General features: G+C 38.2%; 2 protein-coding genes across 2 annotated transcripts; one reads left to right on the forward strand and one right to left on the reverse strand.

Annotated features, from left to right (window-relative positions):
- Nucleotides 1-6,954: 6,954 nt before the first annotated feature.
- Nucleotides 6,955-12,367, forward strand: si:dkeyp-50b9.1 (uncharacterized). The gene is made up of 6 exons (XM_051690087.1): nucleotides 6,955-7,006; nucleotides 7,158-7,224; nucleotides 7,372-7,456; nucleotides 7,685-7,760; nucleotides 11,280-11,348; nucleotides 12,241-12,367. Exons 1-6 carry the CDS (start codon nucleotides 6,979-6,981, stop codon nucleotides 12,348-12,350), a joined length of 435 nt encoding a protein of 144 aa, XP_051546047.1. The 5' UTR covers nucleotides 6,955-6,978; the 3' UTR covers nucleotides 12,351-12,367.
- A 298-nt stretch (nucleotides 12,368-12,665) lies between these two features.
- On the reverse strand, nucleotides 12,666-16,628 carry LOC127436137 (olfactomedin-like). The gene is made up of 5 exons (XM_051690085.1): nucleotides 16,490-16,628; nucleotides 16,161-16,319; nucleotides 14,061-14,273; nucleotides 13,809-13,941; nucleotides 12,666-13,610 (listed from the first exon to the last, which is right to left on the reverse strand). The coding sequence occupies exons 1-5, from the start codon at nucleotides 16,520-16,522 to the stop codon at nucleotides 12,799-12,801; spliced, it is 1,350 nt and encodes a 449-aa protein (XP_051546045.1). The 5' UTR covers nucleotides 16,523-16,628; the 3' UTR covers nucleotides 12,666-12,798.
- Nucleotides 16,629-23,681: the final 7,053 nt, after the last annotated feature.

A 23,681-nucleotide genomic window follows, 5' to 3' on the forward strand; every position in this document is an offset into this window, starting at 1 on the left:
CATGGTTTTAATATATGAATCCATATAGTAACCATGGTTTTACTGTGGATTTTTACTATGTTTTTTGTAGTAAACCATAATAACCACAAAATTATTATTTTTATTACCATAGTTTTTGTTCCTGTATTATTACTATAGTTTTACTATGAATATGAAGGTTAAAATATGGTTACTGTAGTAAAACCATGGTAAATTTATTGCGATGGAACACAAACTATTTCAGAAAAAAAATTCCCACCCTGTCCTCTAAGGGACTCCATAGAATAGGTCTGAGTTTACTTAAATTTGCACAAAAATTAAAGTTGTTTTTACATTCAAAGGTATAGTTTATCCAAAAATTAAAAGAAAAAGAAAAAAACTGTAAACATTCACCCTCATGTGTGCCAAACAGCCACAGCTCTCACATCTGTTCGCGTCCATGTATATTCATATATGGCATGTCAGGATGTGTTGCGTTACATATCCATACTTATCTTATGAACGATTGACAGAAGTGCGAATGAGATTTGAGGCAAACATTTTATGTGAATAACTTACATTTCGATCTGTTCCTCACACAAAGCTGCCGTATGGCTTCAGAAGACTTGGAATTTAGTCATATGATCTACTTTTATGGTGCTTTATTTGTCCTTTTTGGAGCTTCCCTGCTGAAAAGACCGGCTTAGACTAGCATGAATTTCCATGCTGCTAACAAGACAAGAGTGAGTTTAAAAAAAGGGATTAAGACTGTGGGGGGAGAGAGAATAAATGGATATTCAGGGATGAGAAAGAGGATGGTCAAGAGAGAGAGAGAGAGAGAGAGAGAGAGAGAGGATGGGACAGAAGAAACATTGCAGTGTATGATGTAAATTAGAGTCCTGGTACGAATGGAAATCCATATTATCAATATGACCCATTTGATTTGTCTGGGATAATGAACTTGAATCACAACAAACCAGCAAGTTAATCATGTGCTTTTGTGATGTGGCCAGAATGAACATATTATAACAGAGAGATGAGGAACAGCTTGGGTCATTAAGCCATTATCACAGCTGGAGGTATGAATAGATGCAGGTAGCCTTGTTCACTAATTAGATTTTCATTATGTTACATTAGCACAGCATCTTTTGTTGGAATTTTTTTTTTTCCCAGATCCACTCTTACACTAGACCAGTTTGACAAGTGTTTCTGTTCAGCTCTATTCTTACCCCCTAAAGTTGCCTTCATGCCCCAGGTTTTACAAACATCAACCTGACCTTTTTATGGTCAATTGCAATGACAAGTGGAGCCCTATTGTGGCAACCAATGCAGCTGTTATTTACAGTTTTAGGGACAATTCTATCCTATTATGGCCAGTGACTTTGACAATGCTAGTTTAGGGTGTTTCAGAACGCTGTTGTAACCAAGTTATATTTCTGAACGGTTTTAACAGGAATAACGACAAATTGGTTTTGTAACATATCCTTGTCAAAAAAAACTTGCTACCCACATTTACGAAAGGGTTAAAATTTCCATTTGGCTACTTTGTGTTATGGGTATGTGAATATTCAAATAACTATTTCACTTACGCTAATCTAGATACTGTACATTGAGCTGAGGTGAGCATATGGGAGGTTTGAACCTGGCCTGTGTCTTGTGCTGATACCGTCTCTCCCTTTAGTTTCCTGTGTTCTCTCAGCTGTAATGTTAGTAAATCATTTCAGAACATGTCAAAGATGTGGCCTTGTGGTAAGTGCAAATTCTCCTTTATATTGAACTGTGGTGCTCACTGAAGATCTGGGTTTGAGTCCGGCCTGGGTCATGTTCCCCTCTCTCTTGTCACTTCATTTGTTGTCTCTCTCTACTACTGTGTCAGTCAATAAAATGAAGCAAAAGCCCTAAAAAAATTAATTAAAAAAATCCCAGAAACTTTTTAAAATAAAATATGTGTACAAACCTGTTCTTTGCCCTATGCAGGTCTTGGGAGCGATTCTCTGAGGGGTTGCAGGAGTTTGTGGACAAAGCGAAGGAGAGGAGAGTGAGTAGGACAGTAGAAGAGGAAGGAGAGATCCCGCCATCCGCCGTAGGAGTTGAATCTCTTATAGTGGCTGCAGCCTGCTATGAGCTCAAGCGACTGTGAGTACATGGGCTTGATTCAATCAAACAGCTGTGAAAGAGCCATATAATATTGTTTTGTGAAACAAAACACTAATGGTTTAAAGTAAGATACTTTTCCTCTGTAAGTATCATATAGCATCGACTGGACATGTGCTTAATCTCTGTCAATTGCATTTTAAAATCATTTTTGGCTTGATGAAGCAATCGAGAGGAAGTTTCGCAGACAAAATATGGATATTTCACAAAATGTCAAGCAAAGTGTGTTCTACTAAACTTCTGCATTATTGTTTGTTGCAAACTGTAGAGGCGGTCACACTAGACTTTTAATCACTTCCATTTATACGTATGCGAATGCAGGAGAGTAGTACTTTTGGTGTTTTGCACCATTCAAAAGTTAAAATATGGTGAAATTTGATCTTCAAATTCATTTAGCAAAAAGATATTTGTCTAATAGAGGATCTAAACATCTCAGATTGACCTCTCGACCGAGAAACAAACATGTAGGAAACTTATTTTGGCATCTATACAAATTTAAGGTGCACTCAGTAATTTTTGCTCATTAAAAAGGTTTTGCTCTTAAAGAAATTAATAGTAATTTTGAAGCATACATATAAAATCATGACCACTCACATGAGATGAAGACTACAGTTATATCAGTAATCTTATAAAAGCTTTTGGGGGGGGGGGGGTTCTACAGGGAGAGGGTCCCCTCATGGGGTGGCCATGTTAGGATCACATGACCAGTCCTGTTATATGGGTTAAATAAATCATGGCTGACTGTGACTAGTGAATTTCTACAATCATGAACTAAAAACTGTTGTGTTTGAATGATGCTGCATCTATGCCCCTTGGTGTCAGTGTAAGTCCAAGACGACATATTCAAAAAGTTATTTTACATTTTATTTAAATTTTCAGGAAATTTGAGTAGATAGTATGTTTTAACTAGGGCTGCCAATCAATTAAAAAGTTTTTATCGAATTAATCGCATATATAAATATTTGCTGAGAGCCCCTCAAATAACAATAATTCAATATGTAATGATTAAATAATTATAAATAGTTATTTAAATAGTTATAAATAAAATATATATTATAAAAATAATAATTTTGACTATTAATATGCATTACATTATTGTGGGAAACGAGCATTGATAAGACAATACAAAAATTAGCTTTAAAATCCAATATATTGTTTATTTCCATATTATTTAACATAAGCCTTTCTTTGGCCTACAGTCCACAGCCTTCCATTTTGCAATTTAATTCGTCAATCAGTCTGAGATTTATTATAAGGGCTTGTCTAAGGATGCGTCAATGTACACATGTGTCAGGTGGACACTTTTGGAGTGTCTCATTTTGGTTGTGTCACGTCATAAACGTACTGTTTTTAGGTCACTGTGTCAAGTTTAACATAGTTTGAATCTTAGAAAAACACGTCTTGAGAGCCATGCGTTCAGATTTGTGCTCCATCCAGTTGTTTGAATGCAAGAACATGCTCTCATCTTGTGCTGTCTGCTGTCAGTGAATGTGGTTTGTTCTTTGTATTAGCAACAGCTGGATTTGTGCTTACTGCCCCCTGGAGAAAACAGGCTGTACTTCAAGCTTGAATTGCTCCGATGGTAGGAACATTCCTTATTACAGTCTGGGACTCGGGACATTTTTTTAACGCATTAATTAAAAAAAAAAAATTAATCGTACTGAATTAATGTGTTAAATCGACAGCCCTAATTTTAACATTTAATATTTATAATAATTTACTTTTTATAAATTGTTTTTTATTCAAAACAGAAGCCCTGGGGCATGACAATATATCCTGTTGCCAATATTAGTTGCAGGGTCTGAAATAACTTTGCATGATTAAAATCTATGGTGACCATCCCTTTAACAAGACTACCATTCACACACTTTTCATTGCAATCATCCAAATTCACAAAACTCTAATCTGCTTTATCTAAGCCTTCTCAGTCTTACTGCATATCAAGGTGTTGATGCAAATCCATTCACAGTTTTTAAACATCTTCCACTGAAAATCCAAAAGCCCAAAGCAAACTCTGTCCTAATGGAAGAACAAACTCCTGTCTGTCCCTGCCTGTAGCCTCAGTCAGGATTTTACCTCATTATGAGTGGATTCCATCCAGGATTTCTAAAAAAGACTTTATTTATATCATGAAACTGAAACAAGCCTTGTCATTATAAGATCCCAATGAATGCTGTTGCTCCACCCTGAGTCTATTTCCAGTGCACAGGGCCAGGAGAGTGGAGAGACCTGCCCTGCCCTACTAGCTTTGGTGTGTTATTACCAGTCAATGAAAGACTATTGCTTCCTCTCTTGTGCTCTCTCTCTCCTGCCCTCTGTATTTGTGCCAATGGCTTCCATATGGCCTGTGGTTTAGTATAACCACCTCACACACACTGAGAAGAACATAGAGACTCAAGATGTCAAGATTTTAATAGGATGATTCTCTGATTTTATATTTCATATTTTATAATATTATTAGTGATTTATCGTGAGTGATGTTAATAGCTATAGCTGTATTGTAATCCTCTGGTGCTTATATACAGTACATTGGGGTTCAAAAGTGTGAGAGCAATAGTGACAATGCTTGTATTTAGCATTTTTCTATTTTAATACTTTTTTGGTTGAAAAATGTACATGAATTTCAGATTCTTTTAGTATTTGGTACAGTATGTCCCCCTTTTTTATTTAATGACAGTATGCAATTGAACTGGCATGGACTCCACAAGTACACTCACTGAGCACTTTATTAGGAACACTATGGTCTTCATAAAGTTCCAGACGTTGTCTTCAGCTGTTGTAGCTCATCCGCCTCAAGGTTTGATGTGTTGTGCATTCTGAGTTGCTATTCTGCTCACTACAATTGTACAGAGTGGTTATCTGAGTTAGCAAAGCCTTTCTGTCAGCTCGAACCAGTCTGGCCATTCGTTGTTGACCTGTCTCATCAACAACTCTCTTTCCAACTGCAGAACTGCCACTCACTGGATGTTGTTTGTTTTTGGCACCATTCTGAGTAAACTCTTGAGACTGCTGCACGTGAAAATCCCAGGAGATCAGCAGTTACAGAAATACTCAAACCAGCCCGTCTGGCACCAACAATCATGCCACGGTTGAAATCACTGAGATCAAATTTTTTCCCCATTCTGATGGTTGATGTGAACATTAATTAAAGTTCCTGACCCGTATCTGCATGATTTTATGCATTGCACTGCTGCCACACGATTGGCTGATTAGAAAATTGCATGAATAAGTAGGTCTAAGTGTTTTCCAAACAGAGTGCTCAGTGAGTGTTTATGCAAAACCTGATGATCCATGTTATCCCAGCATGATTTGAGAATGTTCCAGAGAGCAAGGAAATATGACCTTTTGTACAAAGGCGTTAACATGGTCAATGTCACAAATTGTCTTATTTGGTGACCTAGAAAAAGTGCAGAATCCTAAATATTTTGCCTTCATTTTACATCACAACTTTTATTTAAAAAAACTTTCTGTTCATTTACTGGTTTAAAAGAGATGTTGAATCCCAGACTTTCAATGTGGTTTCAGACTTTTGGACTCCATTGTATTAGCATAAGAGCTATAAAGCACAGCATAATGGGCAACAGCATAATACTGCTCCCATAATAAAGCATAAAACATCTACTACCACTCATATGGGGAATCAAACCATGACCACTGCTAATGTGCTGCAACTGTTAATGTAAGGAGACCAACTACAGCAGTAGCTGATCTAATGAAGACAATGATAAGATTTTGGTTTCTCTCAATTTGGGATGTAGGTCTACAGGAGACAAAGTGCTTCAGTTGTCTCTGTTGGCTGTGAGGAAACGTTATTGGCACCTTGGGATTGGTAGCTACATCATGGAGGTAATAAAACACACACACACACACACACACACACACACATTTAGTCTTGAAGAGCAAACCACACATACTTGGTTGGCCCAAACCAGACTTGTCACATCTTTGAATTTTGATTTGCACAGTTGTGGACGACATGCAAATCATGGTATCATGGCAGCTACAACTTTATTACTTGCTGTTTAAAGATCAAGTGTGTAATTTCTGCGGCACTAGCGTCACCAAACTGAATCGCAAAAAAAAATCAACAGATTCCAAAATTTTTCCCTGTCTTCCATTTTTGTACAAACAGATAGTCCCACCCCAAACTCACACCGAAGTTTGAGCTAATGTTGCTGTGTCAGGCTGTACGGGTGCCAGAAACAAAAGATTTTTTGATAGTTCTACAGTGTTACACTTTTAGGTGATATAAATCTACAAATGGCTTACAGTTCTCTCTGCAGATTAAGCTGCGATACGAGACAAAAATTACACACATAAACTTGAAGTTAAAGAACTTTGCTGAAAAGATGTAGGCCAAGTTGTATGACATGTTTTGCTTGTGCATAGACACTACCCTCTGTTGTTTGTCTGCAGTACTGCTATTTAGTTGGGGTTTTTTTTGGTTAATTTACCAGTGTTAAGATCTAGTCTGTTTTATGTTTGTGTGTTTCATGGACAGCTTTTGAAGACTCAGTCTGTGGTAGGACAATATGATGCCCTTATTCTTCATGCTGACAGTGATGCAATAGGTTTCTTTAAACGCCATGGGCTCACTGACGACCTCCTGCTCAATGACAAGTTCAAGTACTGATAATGTTGTCTCATATTACATACTATGCTGTCTCACAATAGTTTGACATTTAAATCTAAATTTAAAAATCAAATAATTCAGCTGGGTTCGCACATCAAAACTTTGTTGCTCATGCGTTCAGACACAGGCACACATGAATATCTCAGATTACAAGAATTGCCTTTTTTCAATGAAGTTTACAGTAGTTTTGTTATTACAGAGAGCTGAAAGATGACTGGACCAACAGTATTCTTATGAGCTACCTGCCACCCTTTACTACAGGTGAAGCACTCACTCACTCACACACGCATACATTTACTTAGCAATTTTGCCCCTAAGCTATAGTTAAGTTTGCACGTATGTACACACTCACAAACTCATAAACATATATGCTTAGACTACTACATATTTTTTATTTTTTTCACATTTATAGATTTAGAGATGAGAAATCCTGATTTCTCCCTGAGTTTACAAGAGTTGGAGACAGAACTGGATGTGGCGTGAGTTAATCTTCAACAACTTTGTGAGATTTTGTAAAGATAGATATTATTAGGTGTATCAATATAGCCTAGGCTTCGATAATTACTGTTGTGGAACATATTATAATGTAAAACTTAGTTATGTTTTTGTTTTGTTTTTTAATTTAGAAGGACACAGGCCCTCTTTGCCTACCAGCAACAGGTGATGTGTGTGACCAGGCTAATCAAAGAGGTCAAGACCTTACGTGAACAGGTGATATTACATTTTGCATGATATTTATTGCTCCTCTTTACACTAATTAAAAGGTGGTAATTTAGTGCATTTTAAAAACAGATACATGTATCCTCAAGTCAAGAACTTTTGTAGTAATGGCTTGTCTTGTGTTTTGTGTGTGTTTGTGTGTGTGTGTGTGTGTGTGTGTGTGTGTGTGTGTGTGTGTGTGTGTGTGTGTATGTGCTTTGATGGCACTTGGCTTTTCAGCTAGATCTACAACATGAGAAAGTGGAGCACCTCAGCACCAAGCTAGAACTCGAAAAACAAAAGCGGCATGAAATAGGTATGTTTGTACATATTAGCATGTATTATTTGGTTCCTTAAAAGGAATGAGAGTTAAATCAGTACCTACAGAGTGAAAATGTCTGCACTAAATTTGGACATTATTCTGTGGGAGTTTATTTAACATCGGGGTGTTTAATGAATGTATTGTATAAACAAATGTATTACACGGCATTCAGCCATCAAATATTTCTGAATAATTGTCCACAGTGTCAGAAATTAACTTCACAATTAACTGGCAATATTTGCCCCAACATTTTTGTCACGTTCAATGGCATAAGAGTCCCCCTTAATTTCCGACCCTGAAGTAAGCAAATAAAATTGTTTAAACTCATATCAATATTGCATGTCCATGTATTTGTTTATATTGTATGTAGCCATGTAATTGAGCCCAGCAGTGCCCGCCTACCTTTTCAGGTTGCCTTGGTTTTGGAAGTGTTATTCCCATTTATTTATTGCAAAATAATATTACAATTACAAAATGAATTACAAAATTACAAACTTTGATTTAAAAAAACAAAAAAATAAGCAAAAAAGTATTTGCAAATAGACAAAGATACAAGACAGTGTACTTAATATTATTCATGAGGGAATGAACTACAATTCCATAAAGCATTGCGAATGACATAATCAAATAAAAAACTATAGAAAAATATAAAACTATTGATTTAAAGTTGTTTGTTTAACACAATAATTAAGTTTCTTGCAAAGTTTTCAGATATACAGTGGTGTGAAAAAGTGTTTGCCCCCTTCCTGATTTCTTATTTTTTTGCATGTTTGTCACACTTAAATGTTTCAGACCATCAAACAAGTTTAAATATTAGTCAAAGATAACACAAGTAAACACAAAATGCAGTTTTTAAATGAAGGTTGTTATTATTAAGGGAAAACAAAATCAAAACCTACATGGCCCTGTGTGAAAAAGTGTTTGCCCCACCTGTTAAAACATAACTTAACTGTGGTTTATCACACCTGAGTTCAATTTCTCTAGCCACACCCAGGCCTGATTACTGCCACACCTGTTCTCAATCAAGAAATCACTTAAATAGGACCTGCCTGACAAAGTGAAGTAGACCAAAAAGATCTTCAAAAGCTAGACATCATGCCGAGATCCAAAAAAATTCAGGAACAAATGAGAAAGAAAGTAATTGAGATCTATCAGTCTGGAAAAGGTTATAAAGCCATTTCTAAAGCTTTGGGACTCCAGAGAACCACAGTGAGAGCCATTATCCACAAATGGCGAAAACATGGAACAGTGGTGAACCTTCCCAGGAGTGGCCGGCCGACCAAAATTACCCCAAGAGCGCAGCGACGACTCATCCAAGAGGTCACAAAAGACCCCACAACATCCAAAGAACTGCAGGCCTCACTTGCCTCAGTTAAGGTCAGTGTTCATAACTCCACCATAAGAAAGAGACTGGGCAAAAATGGCCTGCATGGTAGAGTTCCAAGACAAAAACCACTGCTGAGCAAAAAGAACATTAAGGCTCGTCTCATTTTTGCCAGAAAACATCTTGATGATCCCCAAGACTTTTGGGAAAATACTCTGTGGACTGACGAGACAAAAGTTGAACTTTTTGGAAGGCGTGTGTCCCATTACATCTGGCGTAAAAGTAACACCGCATTTCAGAAAAAGAACATCATACCAACAGTAAAATATGGTGGTGGTAGTGTGATGGTCTGGGGCTGTTTTGCTGCTTCAGGACCTGGAAGACTTGCTGTGATAAATGGAACCATGAATTCTGCTGTCTACCAAAAAATCCTGAAGGAGAATGTCCGGCCATCTGTTCGTGACCTCAAGCTGAAGCGAACTTGGGTTCTGCAGCAGGACAATGATCCAAAACACACCAGCAAGTCCACCTCTGAATGGCTGAAGAAAAACAAAATGAAGACTTTGGAGTGGCCTAGTCAAAGTCCTGACCTGAATCCTATTGAGATGCTGTGACATGACCTTAAAAAGGCAGTTCATGCTCGAAAACCCTCCAATGTGGCTGAATTACAACAATTCTGCAAAGATGAGTGGGCCAGAATTCCTCCACAGCGCGTAAAGACTCATTGCAAGTTATCGCAAACGCTTGATTGCAGTTGTTGCTGCTTAGGGTGGTCCAACCAGTTATTAGGTTTAGGGGGCAATCACTTTTTCACACAGGGCCATGTAGGTTTGGATTTTGTTTTCCCTTAATAATAACAACCTTCATTTAAAAACTGCATTTTGTGTTTACTTGTGTTATCTTTGACTAATATTTAAACTTGTTTGGTGATCTGAAACATTTAAGTGTGACAAACATGCAAAAAATAAGAAATCAGGAAGGGGGCAAACACTTTTTCACACCACTGTATACAAATATATAAGTAGTTTGAGAGTGTAGGGAGACTCAGTTGCATCATTCACAGTGTGTCATGGAAGTGGGCGGTCGCTTCAAAGCTTGTTTGGCGTACTTTGCTGCTATTCTCTGATTGGTGGATTGTTTGTCTTCAGGATCATGGGTAGTGTAGTTCTTCATCAGGAATTGTGCTGTTACACACAATTGTTTTTTAAATGAAGTTAAAGTAAAACAAACTGATGGATTCAATAGAAGCAGATACATTGAGTAACAACCTCAGAGCTCATGGTAGGTCTGTCTTTAAAGGTTTATAAGTTATAGTTGAAAAATGTATTCGCCTTCACTCAAAAAGAGAAGATTTTTGCTGCTTGTTCAGTTTACTTAATTAAAATGAAAACTAAAGCAAAACAGTTCTAGAACATTTTGTCAGAACTTGATTTCACTGTGTTCTATCATTGAAATTTGTAAAATGGAAGTTTACTAAATCCATTTGTGTTAGGACTACATGAATACTTTTTGTGGTGTTAATGTAGCATCGATGAAACCGGGCAAGGGATTTCCATTTCCCAGCATGCTCTGTATAGCACTTGATAGAAATTAAGTGTTATTTTATGTGTTTTTGTGCAGGATGAATATAAAGGGGGATACTTGTTAGTGTTTAATGTTTTGTTACTGTATGTTGAAAAAAAGAGTTTCTGTTATGTTGGAGTTTTTGGGGGTTACCATTACGGTGAAGAGTGGAGCTTGAGCTAATAATGAGGACAGGTAAATGTTGCACATGCAAGTGACTGTTTGATTCATTGAGTAATTGTTGCGCTAACCATAGTATAATTACTAAACTATGCTCAGTAGTGCTTTCAACCAGTATGTAACAGGATGCTAACATTCACTTCCACTAGTTATTGACGTAAAAATTGGCATGTCTAATTTTGGGGGGTTTACCCAATTCAACTAGGTTATTTCTACACAAAGTGTTTGTGTTGATATCACATAGTAATTTTAAGTTAAGAAAACTCATTTCAAACACGTGGAACCACTGTCCACAATTGAATCAAGTTTTATGAAAATTAATGGGATTTTTCCTTCCGGAAACCGTCTGTTGTGCTCTATTAGCACAATAAACCCCAAGGTGATACCTCACCTGATCACCCTGTCTGGTTTTTCATTATCGCTTACTTGTTTCATTCTTTCTACAGAGCGCAGGTTTTTGATGTACAAACTAAAGACCACACAACAACTGTTGGACAACTTCGTTCCAGACTCAAGTGAGTATTTATTCCCCTCCACTTAAAAAGAATATACGTAAATCTAGCAGTAGTCACAGACAGTTTTAGAGCTTCATATAACACATATGCCAATCAAACAGCTGTTGAGCCCTTCCATCTCAGCTGATTTAAAGACTTGTTCTAAAATGCTCATGTACTGAATCTTATATACTCGGTTACCATTACCTGTCAGACTGACTCATCGAGCATGATATCCTTTTGAAGCCCCTGACCAATAACAAGTCGAGACTGACCTTTGCTCGCTCCTCCAATTATAAGAGCCATTTGTCTTCTAGCCTATGACTCATGGAGTTATTATAATGACTCATAAATCTCTACTGGCTCTGTGATAGTTCTGCTTCAACACTAAGGGGCGAAGACAAACCCAGAAGATCAATCCTGTCTATATAAATAAGAGCCAGGAGAGGCACAGTAATGAGATGGCTAAATTCACTGTTCAAAGAGGTCCACCTAGCAATTGCTCTAGTCAAACTAAGTAGACAAATATTAATGTACTAAGACATGAGTTGTGCATTAGTGAAATTACCACAGTAAAGTGTGTTGTTAGGCAAGATGTGGAGTATAACAAAATACACCTTTAAAGATTTACATAATCACAAAAACAGTTCTTCCCCAAGTTAGGTGATTATCCTATTATTAACAGTTTACAATTGGCTATTTTACAACAGCTTTGAATGTGGCTCATCCAATCAGATTTCAGAGTCAGAACTGTCCATTTTATGATGCATATTTAATAATACATATTTAATCTTGTTACCTGTTATTGCCTCTCTGTGTAAGGGTCTGTTTTGGCTGCTGGTAAAGTTGAGTTGTAAGGACTGACATGAAATTTGGTACATTAAATATTATGGATTGTTTCTGTATTTTTCAGGTGTTCAAGAACCAAATGAGCATTCAAATTCAAGAGAATTAAAGCAAGAAATGGCACAATCAGAAGAAACTGTCATCCAAACACTAGAGGGTGCCGAAAGCTGTGAATAACTGCTACATACTACTTTAAAAACAAACGATGTATACAACATTCTCTCATGATGTTAAACATGGTACTTTATATGCAGATGTTTTCAGTTTTAAGCAGATTTTCTTAGGTATTTCAGAAGTGTGATAGTCTTAGAAATTGGGTTATATTAGGATTTAGTAGTGTTCCTTTTATTGGAGACCTCAAGAAGAGCTTTCATTTTTGGAAATCAAACCTGATATTTGTTTGATCCTCATTCTCATTTTATTGGCATATTTGTTATTTGTGCATTTGTATGTTATCAGAGAGCCACTCTTAGTTGCTAGTTGACAAATTAAGTCTCTGGACCATCAACACATAGTCTTTGGGAAATAAAACAGCCATTAATGAGACTCCATTAACTCTTTGAATTTGAAACACAAAAAAACTTATCATACGTAGTTTTTATTGGGTAACTGCACATAAAAACCCTCAGAAGAAGGTGTCATATGCTAAAAGATAGGCATCATTATACAAGTAGAGTCTCCTGTCAACAGGGTTGTAGTTCAGGTTGGCTATTCCAGCAGCAACCTTCTCAAATGGTAAAGAAAGAGTGTTTATCTCCTGACCTGTGCTTGTATCAAAGGCATAAAATACCTCTTCTTGGTGAGTATTAACATAGCGAGTAGCATACAGGACCCCGCACACCATAAACGTACTGCTGACAGACCTCTTAAAGAGATGTGTCTTCCATGTATGTGTGATGTTGAGCTCAATTGCGTCTAAACGACTCAAAACAATGTTGCCGTGGTTCTCCTCAGTGGCATATATCACCCACACAGCGTCTTGGTCAGCCTCCAGGTCAATATCGGTCCAATCACGGCAACTATAGTAGCAAAAAGGGAATTTATTGTCTATGCCAGCACCATTTAGTTTCATTCGCTTGGTTGCCTTTGTTGTAATGTTGAAGCTGCAGATCTCATTTGTGCTGTAGCATTGGTAAAATACAGTGTTATCGTACAGTATGGTGCCGGAGCCCTGAACTGCATTCTTGTCACTGTAGGATGGTGCTATCGGTTCATCCTTGTAGTTCTTATTCGCCATGAAATCTTCATGCGAGTTGTACATTCTGATTGAACTGCCATGCTTGTGTCCACTCACCAGGCACTGCTCCCAATAGCGTTCGTTGCTATTTAGTTGGGCGTCACGGCCCCAGGCACCAGAGATATATGACTTGTGCTGGGAATTGAGCTTGGTGACAACTGGAGCACTTATTTTGGTCATGATACGCTGATGGCAAGTGCCTGCAAGTTGCACAATATTTATGAGAAATAGATTAGTTATTTTACAATGGTTAAGCATTTTCATAACTGAAACTGCCCAAATACTACATTATACAATATACATTATATAATACAGTTTCCTTCTAAAGATGTTCTTTATAAGTTTCCCGCCCTCAACAATAACTTACCCATGGATAGTTACAAATGAAATGTACTTACTCCTAAAATTGTTTGGTATGGTCCTGCAGGTCTGTGCATGGTTGTTAAGGTCACGTAACCTCTTCTTCATCGTCTCTAGGTTAAAGACGTCATCTTTGTACATAATCTGGACATCATTTTTAGCCTTTTTCAACTGAGAACACAGATGGTATATTTTTCTGAAATATGTAAATGCCATTTGGAAATGTGGTCATGGTCGCCTTTTAATTTTATCTTCATTATTGTTTAAATAGGACTAACAGAAATGTGTACCTCATTTAGCAGGTTATGTGTCTCCTTATTAGGGTTATGCAAGTGTGTTTCATTGATAGTATGGTAGATTTCCTCAAGCTCATCATTCAGCTGACGCAGTTGAAGAGCGTTGTATTGTCCACTTGTGTGAAGATAATCAAATAGTTTCAGACGGACTGTGATGTTCTTAAGAGTGGCTGCCATCTTGGGCAGTTCAAAATGTTGGCTCCCGACCTGGAAGTTACCCCCCAAATTAGTTAATTGACATTGACTTGTTAGAGATGTAAGAACAAATATTTAGAGATCTTGGCTCTATATTTCTTAAAGGTGCAGTAAGCGATTGTAGCCATTCTATAATTAACACAAGATGAGCAGTTTGATTAGACACGCCCCCTCTTTCCAAAACCCTGCACTCCAAATTATCATTATTGACATTAACATCGAGCAGAAACAGTTGTCAAAAACAACAGCAGCATAATAGTACCCTCAACTGAAAACTGTTGAGCAGCATGGCATAACAATAGCATTAAGCCTCAATAATTTGCTGAAACTACTATGAGAACACGCAAAAATTATTGACAGACAGAATGCGTCATTGACCGTGGCCCACTGACTTATTTTTGTTTGCTGTTTACAGAGTCTAGTGCTGTCACAGAGACCTGTGAGATATCTCACGACACTTATTTAACTATTATCTTTCAGGGAGTAGGAACATTTTTCCACATACCTTTCCATGAAAAATTACTTACAGCATCATTAATGTAGTAGATTTTGAGTGTATTGTGTCATGGCCCTTTCATTCTGTCAGTCTGGGTTTTTGTGAGAGCAGGTCTTTGTTTTATTTCTGTATTGCCACGTGTCTCTCAGTCTTGCATCATACCCCGCCTCCTTGTTTGCCTATTATTAGTTCATTAGTCACACTCGGCCTGGCTGTTAACCTGTTTGATTTTCTTCCCTGTTTTAGGGTACGTTTACACGACAACGATGTACTAAAAAACGGAAACGTTTTTCCTTTGCGTTTTTGAAAAGTTTTGCGTTCACACGGATCCGCGAAAACGACTAAACACGCTGTATTATGCATGCCAGGCCAGTAGTTGGCAATGTCACTTTGTAAAGAAACACTACGCGCCTGCGCATATAAGCATTTTTCCACAGAGCGGTGAATACAAACAGTGAAGATGGCGAAAGCATTGAGCAATTTTGTCTGGACGGACGATGAGGATTCTTTATTACTACAAGTCTTGAGCAGCACAAACACAGTCCTGTAGTCTGCCATTCTAGTTTTGAATGTCTCGCGCGCATGCCTATAGACTGAACACGTAATACGCGTGCGCATGATTCGCGTTTTTGTATGTTTACACGGAGACGATAATGGCATAGTTTTCAAAAACTTGCACTTTGAAACTTGCACCTAATCTCCTCGTGTGTGTTCTCCAGTGCCAGTTTGTCTTGTTTCGTATCTATTTCGGTGTTTTCTTGTCCCTGTTCCTAATTGGATCCGGTCGGTCATGTACCCAGCTCATCCACCCCAGCCCAGCTTCAGTGGGCTCCAAGCCTGGATTGTTTTTTACCCCTACGGAGTAGCTTTTGTTTGGTTTGGTTTATTTTTGTATTAATAAATCCTTTTGTTTTTTCACTCTGCCTTTGCGTCCTGACTATCTGTAAATCTTGCGACAGTATTGTGTAAGGCAAACTAGTATTAGAGGTGTAACGATCCTTCGATCTGGATCGATGCATGGATCCAATAACCAACCATCCAGTGTTATCGATGCAACGCGTAAATATCGATATAGATGTACCTTTATTTTTATACTCTCATGTCAGCCACGTCCGTACGCATTTCCGTAAGTGGATGAAGCAACATTATTACATTCATTTCACTTTATGAGCGCTAAAAACGCTTTTCATGTGGGACAAGGATGTGCGCAGGGTCTGTGAAGCCAAATTGCGCTCTGCTATCCATGCGCACGTCGACCGAGCTTCCCGCGAAACGCGAGCTCCAGACCAGTGACAGGATCAGTGCGCGTGCATCAACCGGGAAAATCATTGCAAAAATCATTGTAGTCTCTGTAACTAAAATCAATGATATAAATTGATCAAAATGACTTTAAAGAAACTCACCTTTTCCTGAAACTCATTCAGGTGGTCCTCACAGCTCTGGACCTGTTTTGTGGCTTCTACAAACCGTGCAGCAGGGAAAGTCCAGATAGAGCTTCTTATTTTACACACACAGGAATCATTCTCCTGTTTACCTGGAACTCTCTGAGCCTGACCAGTCGCCTTCACGCAATCACACATACCAAGATTTTTTAAATCATACAGTATATACATAATGATCTATGCATAAATAACTTATAGTCTCCTCAATTAAAAAAAAAATATTTTTTTTTTTTTTAGTAGTAGTCGGTGACTTCTACGTGTGAGTTAATTCAAGACAAAAATAAACTTACAGTGACTGTGAGGAACAACAGGTACAGGAGCATGATGAACGAATGTTCCGAAAGACTCAAAGACCTGCTTTGACTGCCAAACAATGACTAAGATGTTGTAATTTCATTTGTGCACATTTTCAGCTACTTGATTTTTCTTTTTTTTCCCCCTCAATTAAAAAGGATGTGAAAGTTGCATAAATGGGGCATTTTGGAAATTCAGGAAGAAATTCAGTTGAGAAATGTGGGAAAATTCAACCACAAGTTCCCCCAAAAAGTTTACAAACCCAGCCCATCAAATGTTTTTTTTATGCAGACTTAGCGAAACACACAGTAACATAGGTCAACCCATGACATCTGCAAATTCATTATAATGACAAGAATGCTTTTATTTACATATACCATGATGATATACTATGATTTTCCAACATTGATATTCCCACTGAAAATTACTGTACATTCAATGTGAGGTTATTAAAAAGATTGTTTTAAACTATATTCGTTTAAGAACATTTGTATACTGTTAAGATGTTAAGAAGAGATTAATTGAGATGAGAGGCCCTATTTTAAGAACGCTTTAGCACTAAGCGCAGCGCTATGCCTTAAGTTATACACGCAATGGTCATCATGGCCATTACGTTTTTATGGAAAGATTTATTGTTTTAAAAATTGAACACCCGCTGTTTGTGATGTATCTGTCCCTCCGTGTTGCCCTGTGGTGTTTGATCACTTTGAACTTCTCCATCTCTCTAGTTTGGCTAAAATAGTAGACCAGCTGAGGCCATCGGAATCCCCACTTAATACTGTCCCGTCAAAACTGATCAAACAGGCTTTTGATACAGTTGGGCCTAGTGTTTTAGCTATAATAATTAGCTGCCTTGTATCAGGGTCTGTTCTGGCCTTTTTTAAACATGCCATGGTGCAGCCTTTAATTAAAAATATTAATTTGGATCCTACAGTTTATTCGAACTATAGACCTATTTCAAAATTACCTTTATTTCAAAAGTGTTGGATAAAGCTGTTTTTATTCAGCTGCAGTCTTATTTGAATAGTAATTCTTTCTTTGAGGTATTTCAGTCTGGGTTTAGGGGACATCATAGTACAGGATCTGCACTTTTAAAGGTTCTTAATGATGTTTTGGTGACTCTGGGGATGCTGCAGTTCTGGTGTTAATAGACCTTAGTGCTGCATTTGACACCATAGACCATTAAATTCTTATTGCATGGCTTGAGCGATTGGTAGGGATTCAAGGTACGGTTTTAAACTGGTTTAAGTCCTATTAACTAATAGAAGTTTTTCAGTTTCCATAGGTGAATTCACATCATCTTTAGCCCCTCTTACATGTGGGATTCCACAAGGATCCATTTTGGGACCCATTTTGTTTTCATTATATATGCTTCATTGGGTCTATTTTTAAAAAACACAGAGTATCATTTCACTGCTATGCAGACAATACTCAAATATATGTGCCAGTAAGGAAGCAAATTAACTCTTGAGCACCTCTTCTTGCATGTTTTAAGGAATTGGAAACATGGTTGGCTGTGAACTTCTTTCATCTAAATGAGTGTAAAACAGAGACTATTGTGTTTGCACCCTCTAATGCATTTGGGTCCCCTAATATTGATTTAGGCCCTTTATCTATTTATTGTAAATCCATGGTAAAAAATGCAGGGGTACTTTTTGATGATTCATTAAAATTTGACAAACAGGTTAATGCCGTTGTCAGATCAGGCTTTTTTCAGTTAAGAATACTGGCAAAGGTCAAGCCATTTTTGTCCGTTTCTGATTTTGAGATAGTGATGCATGCTTTTGTGTCTTCACGCCTGCACTACTGTAATTCCCTGTATGTAGGGATTAGTCAATCCACGTTATCACAATTGCAAATTGTCCAGAATGCTGCTGCTAGATTGTTGACAGGTTTGCGGAAAAGGAACCGTATTACTCCCATTTTGTTTTCTTTACATTGGTTGCCAGTCCATTATAGGATTGATTTTAAGATTTTATTGATTGTTTTTAAATCTTTAAATGGTTTTGCACCATTTTATATTTCAGATTTGCTACAATTTTACTCACCGTCCAGATCACTTAGGTCCTCTGACCAGAAACTCTTGATTGTTCCTAGGTCTAGGCGTAAATTATGGGGGGGACCGTGCCTTTGCAGTGTTGGCCCCAAAGCTCTGGGACAGTTTGCCTTTGCACATTAGAATTGCCTCCACACTGATGTCATTTAAATCTCTATTAAAAACTAATTTTTTTCCCTGGCTTTTTTATCGAACCTTGTTTAATGACGTTGAAATCTTGTTGTTTTATGTTGAGTAGTTAGATGTCTGTGCTGTATAATTTTGGTGTGTACTGTATGTTTTGCTTTTTGCGTATGTTATAAGAATTGTACAGCACTTTGGTCAACTAACTGTTGTTTTTAATTGTGCTTTATAAATAAAAATATTGCCTATATTTTGTGCAAGCATGTGCTAAGTCTTGGCGCAAATGGGTTTGGAGAAACTGCATGCACAAAGCGCTGATGGGCTGGGTCAAGTGCAATTTAATTCTGAGGTTCTAAATTATAGAGAATGTAAGTATTATTATTTTTTTCTTCCTTTTTTCTCCCAATTTGGAATGCCCAATTCCCAATGTGCTTTTTAAGTCTTTGTGGTCATGTAGTGATTTGCCTCAATCTGGGTGGTGGAGGATGAATCTCAGTTGCCTCTGCATCTGAGACTGTCAATCCATGCATCTAATCATGTGGCTTGTTGAGCATGTTGCCATGGAAATATAGTGCTCAACTCACCACACACCCCACTGAGAATGAACCACATTATAGTGACCACGAGGAGGTTACCCCCATGTGACTCTACCCTCCCTAGCAACTGGGCCTTAGGAAACCTGGCTGGAGTCACTCAGCACACCCTGGGATTTGAACTAGCGAACTAGTGAACTCCAGGGGTGGTAGCCAGCGTATTTTACCACTGAGCTACCCAGGCCCCCTGAGAAAGTAAGTATTATTAGTCATTTTCATCTACTGACACACAAATCATAGCTAGTATTAACAGTGATTGTATTGTAACAGACTTCAATTCTACCAGTCGATTTTGATTTTGAAAATTGTATTCATTCATTGAAACATGAAAAAATTGAACCAAAACTATTTCTAAATTCAAATTTCACTTCAAACAAAATAAAAAGTATAATCTCCAATTTCTCCCTCCGACCCCTTTTGCAGTAACTTAAAAATCACTCTGACAACAGGTGGAAAAATACCAATACAAATGAGATAATACATACAATTGTAAATATAAACATAATTAATAAAAACATTTTAAACAAGACCTAAAGATAGTTTAACACAAATTTCATTAATATTTGTTCCATAAAACGGCTACTAAAGTGATCGTCATGGACATAATTTGGTGTTTCACTATATTTTCAGAGTTTGGACATCAACTTTATTACCACCTGCTGGTGGAATCTCCAAACTGAAAATGCAGGAACTGAGTTTGGACTTTGCGCTGAGATAAGATGTGCTTTTGAAACATCTTAGCGCATTTACATTTAGCAGATGCTTTTATCCAAAGCGACTTACAAAGGAGACACATATCAAGCAATTTGTCAAACAAAGTTTAACAACATCTGCAGTACACTGCCAAGTTCTCACAGTGGCTGGAGTAGTAAAGATGTTAGCACAAAAGACCGACAGAAAATCATTTATTTATTTATTTATTTTTTGTGCATTAAGCACAGGTTAAGTGAAGTAGTAAGTGCAATTAGTGTGGATTGGTTAAGTGCTCGAGGAACAGATATGCTTTCAAATGGTTCTTGAATGTTGAGAAGGTAACAGCAGATCATGTGGAGGTTGGAAGTTCATTCCACCACAGAGAAGCAGAGAAAGTGAACGATCGTGAAATAGACTTTGAGCCTTTTTATGATGGGACCACCATTTATCACTTGTTCATAGACCGCAGAGAGCGAGTTGGAGCATAGACCTGGGACCAGTCGCATAAACCTAGCCATTAACTTAAGACTGCGTCTAATGGGCTTGGGTAGCTCAGCAAGTATTGATGCTGATTATCACATCTGGAATCATGAGTTGGAATCCAGGGTGTGCTGAGTGACTCCAGTCAGGTCTCCTAAGCAACTAAATTGGCCCAGTTGCTAGGGAGGGTAGAGTCACATGGGGTAACCTCCTCGTGGTTGCGATTAAGTGGTTCACGCTCTCAATGGGGCGCGTGGTGAGTTGTGTGTGGATCGCGGAGAGTAGCAGGAGCCTTCACATACGGAGTCTCCGTGGTGTCATGCACAACGAGCTACATGATAAAATGCACGGACTGACTGTCTCAGAAGCAGAGGCAAATGAGATTTATCCTCCGCCACCCGGATTGAGGTGAGTAACCGCACCACCATGAGGACCTAGTAAGTAGTGGGAATTCCAAAATTGGGGTGAAAAGGGGATAAAAAAAAATCAAATAAAAAAAGACTGCATCTAACAATTAGTTTGACTAGCTAAAGACACCATAGAAAGCCTGTTGCATAAAACAAGCTCACAGTTGTCTTTAGTAAGTCTTCCTGCAATGCAAATTAAAGTAAGACACTGAACAGCTTTAAAAAAAAAAAAAAAAAAAGGCCAACAGTGGATGCTCAATACAGTTTTAATTCGCTGAAAATATTTGCTTATCAGAGGACTACAGTTCTTCAAAATTGATTCTAGTGATTTTAAAACAAATAATAAAAAACACATGGCCGTCATTGAAGTCAAAGTCTTCTACAAAGTCTCAACTCGAGCCCCTTTCAGCCCTCAACTGAAGCCCCCACTGGCTCAGCTGACAGTTATTTTCCATGGCAACATGGAATGCAAACAAAAGTTAGCCTAGGGGTGTGCTGTCATACATTTTGGTCTTAAATTAGACTGATCTAAGTTTTTATGCAACTGACTGAAAAAAATCAAGACCAACATTTTAGAATTTTAACTACGAAGACCAGTCTAAAACAGTTTTATGCAACCGGCCCCTGAAGAATTGAATTGAAGTAAGAGGGTGCAGCTGCATTGGCTGTCCTGAAAGCCAGAGTCAAAGCCTTGAATTTGATGTGAGCAGCTACAGGTAGCCAGTGGAGTAAAATCAAGAGTGGGGTGACATGTGCCCTTTTTGGCTGATTGAAGACCAGAAGTGCTGCTGCATTCTGGACCTTCTGCAATGGCTTAATTGTGTTAATTGGAAGGCCAGCCAACAGAGCATTGCAGTAGACCAGTCTCTTTTTTTTTTTCCCTCTTTCTCCCAATTTTGGAATGCCCAATTCCCAATGTGCTTTTAAGTCTTTGTGGTCGCATAGTGATTCGCTTCAGTCCAGGTGGCAGAGGACAAATCCCAGTTGCCTCCGCGTCTGAGACCGTCAACCTGCACATCTTATCACGTGGCTTGTTGAGCACGTTGCCACGGAGACATAGCGTGTGTGGAGGCTTCACACCACGTGCCCCACTGAGAACGAACCACATTATAGCGATCATGAGGAGGTTACCCCATGTGGATCTACCCTCCCTAGCAACTGGGCCAATTTGGCTGCTTAGGAGACCTGGTTGGAGTCACACACCATGCCCTGGGATTTGAACTAGCAAACTCCAGGGGTGGTAGCCAGCGTCTTTACCACTGAGCTACCCGGGCCCCCCGCAGTAGTCCAGTCTTGAAATGACCAGAGCTTGGACCAGGAGCTGTGTAGCATATTCAGACAGGAAAGGTCTGATATTTTTGATGTTGTAAAGCGCGAATCTGCAAGACTGGGCGGTTGATGAGATGTGTGCAGTGAACTTAAGCTGGTCATCTACAACCAGTCCCAGGTTCCGGGCTGTTCTGGTTGGTGTTAGTGTAGTTGAACCAAGATGAATATCAAATTGCGCTTCGCGCCGCTTCATTTACATACAATACACCGCCAGTTTGCGCACATACACTCACAGGTAGTGCAAAAACTCCTTCCCATACCCACTTGCGCTGGCACGAAAATCATACTTAGAATTAGCACTCTCACAAAAATTTTATAAGACCTTGCATACTGTAACGCTGGGTTCTTGGAGTGGAAGAGGAGACGCAGGGCGTAAATACTTTAAGTCCTTTAATAAAGAACGCTGGAGTGGAACAAAACAATAAAGCTAAACATTATAATACAACATAACACTTCAAGGACTGACAGGGAATGAACGAAATAGGAGGGTATTTATACAAACAAAGGCCGATGATGAAATGGAGGACAGGTGAGGATGATAGGGAACAGATGGAAGTGATGAGGGCTGTGAATTCTGGAAAATGTAGTCCGGGTGGAAATTTCAAAATAAGAGTCCTTGGGAAACATGAGGGAGACAGAATGTGACACATACGATCATTAAGCCAGAGATGTTTACAAAACTTTTTTCTTGATTTTTATGTAAGCGAAACCAAATAAAGTATTGTAAATATTTTAAAAAGTGGTAAATATGCCTACATGTACATTATGATGGCAAAAGAAAAAGCAGAAAAGAAAGAGTAAGTCTTCAAGATGTGCCATTGATTTCTGCATAGCAGCATGATATTGAAATAGCATTTTAACTATCTGCCAAAGCCACTGACAGAAATCAGGGAAGCACAATCTGTAACTTCTTAATTTTTCACGTTTTTTCTGATGTCAGCAGAAAGTATTGACTGACTGCTAAATATTGACATTCTGAGAATTTCCATTAAAATGTAATGGAACAAGATGTGAATGAATTCAATTGAAAAAGAGTGAAAGAATACAATATTTCTGAAAGAATACAAAATATTGGAACATGAATGAGATACAGTAAATTTTTAAGATGATTTCGCAATGCTTTGAAATGGACAATTTCAATATGTTTGGTAAAAACCTTTGCAGGTTCAGTACATTTTTGACCACATTTTGCACCAACTGGATGGAAGGTGCCTGAGAATATGGAGTGCATGGATACTCTCTCCAACTGAAGGGGACAAAACTGGACCAGCAAGCATCTCACGACCACCTGGTATCTGTAAAAGAACCATCCTGCATGGCTGAAGGAGTCTGCTGCACATGCCTAATGACACCCTTTGCTAAGATACTATAGCATGTCTTTTCGTACCTTATACTGTTGCTTATGCATAATACTGATGCAAATGTCAGGAAAAGAGAAGAACAAGCTTTCAAGACACCCCACCGATTTCGGTATTGCAGAAGAATATCCACCCCATATATTCAAAAG

The sequence above is a fragment of the Myxocyprinus asiaticus genome, chromosome 46 (assembly GCF_019703515.2).
Source record: "Myxocyprinus asiaticus isolate MX2 ecotype Aquarium Trade chromosome 46, UBuf_Myxa_2, whole genome shotgun sequence".
NCBI classification, from domain to species: domain Eukaryota; kingdom Metazoa; phylum Chordata; class Actinopteri; order Cypriniformes; family Catostomidae; genus Myxocyprinus; species Myxocyprinus asiaticus.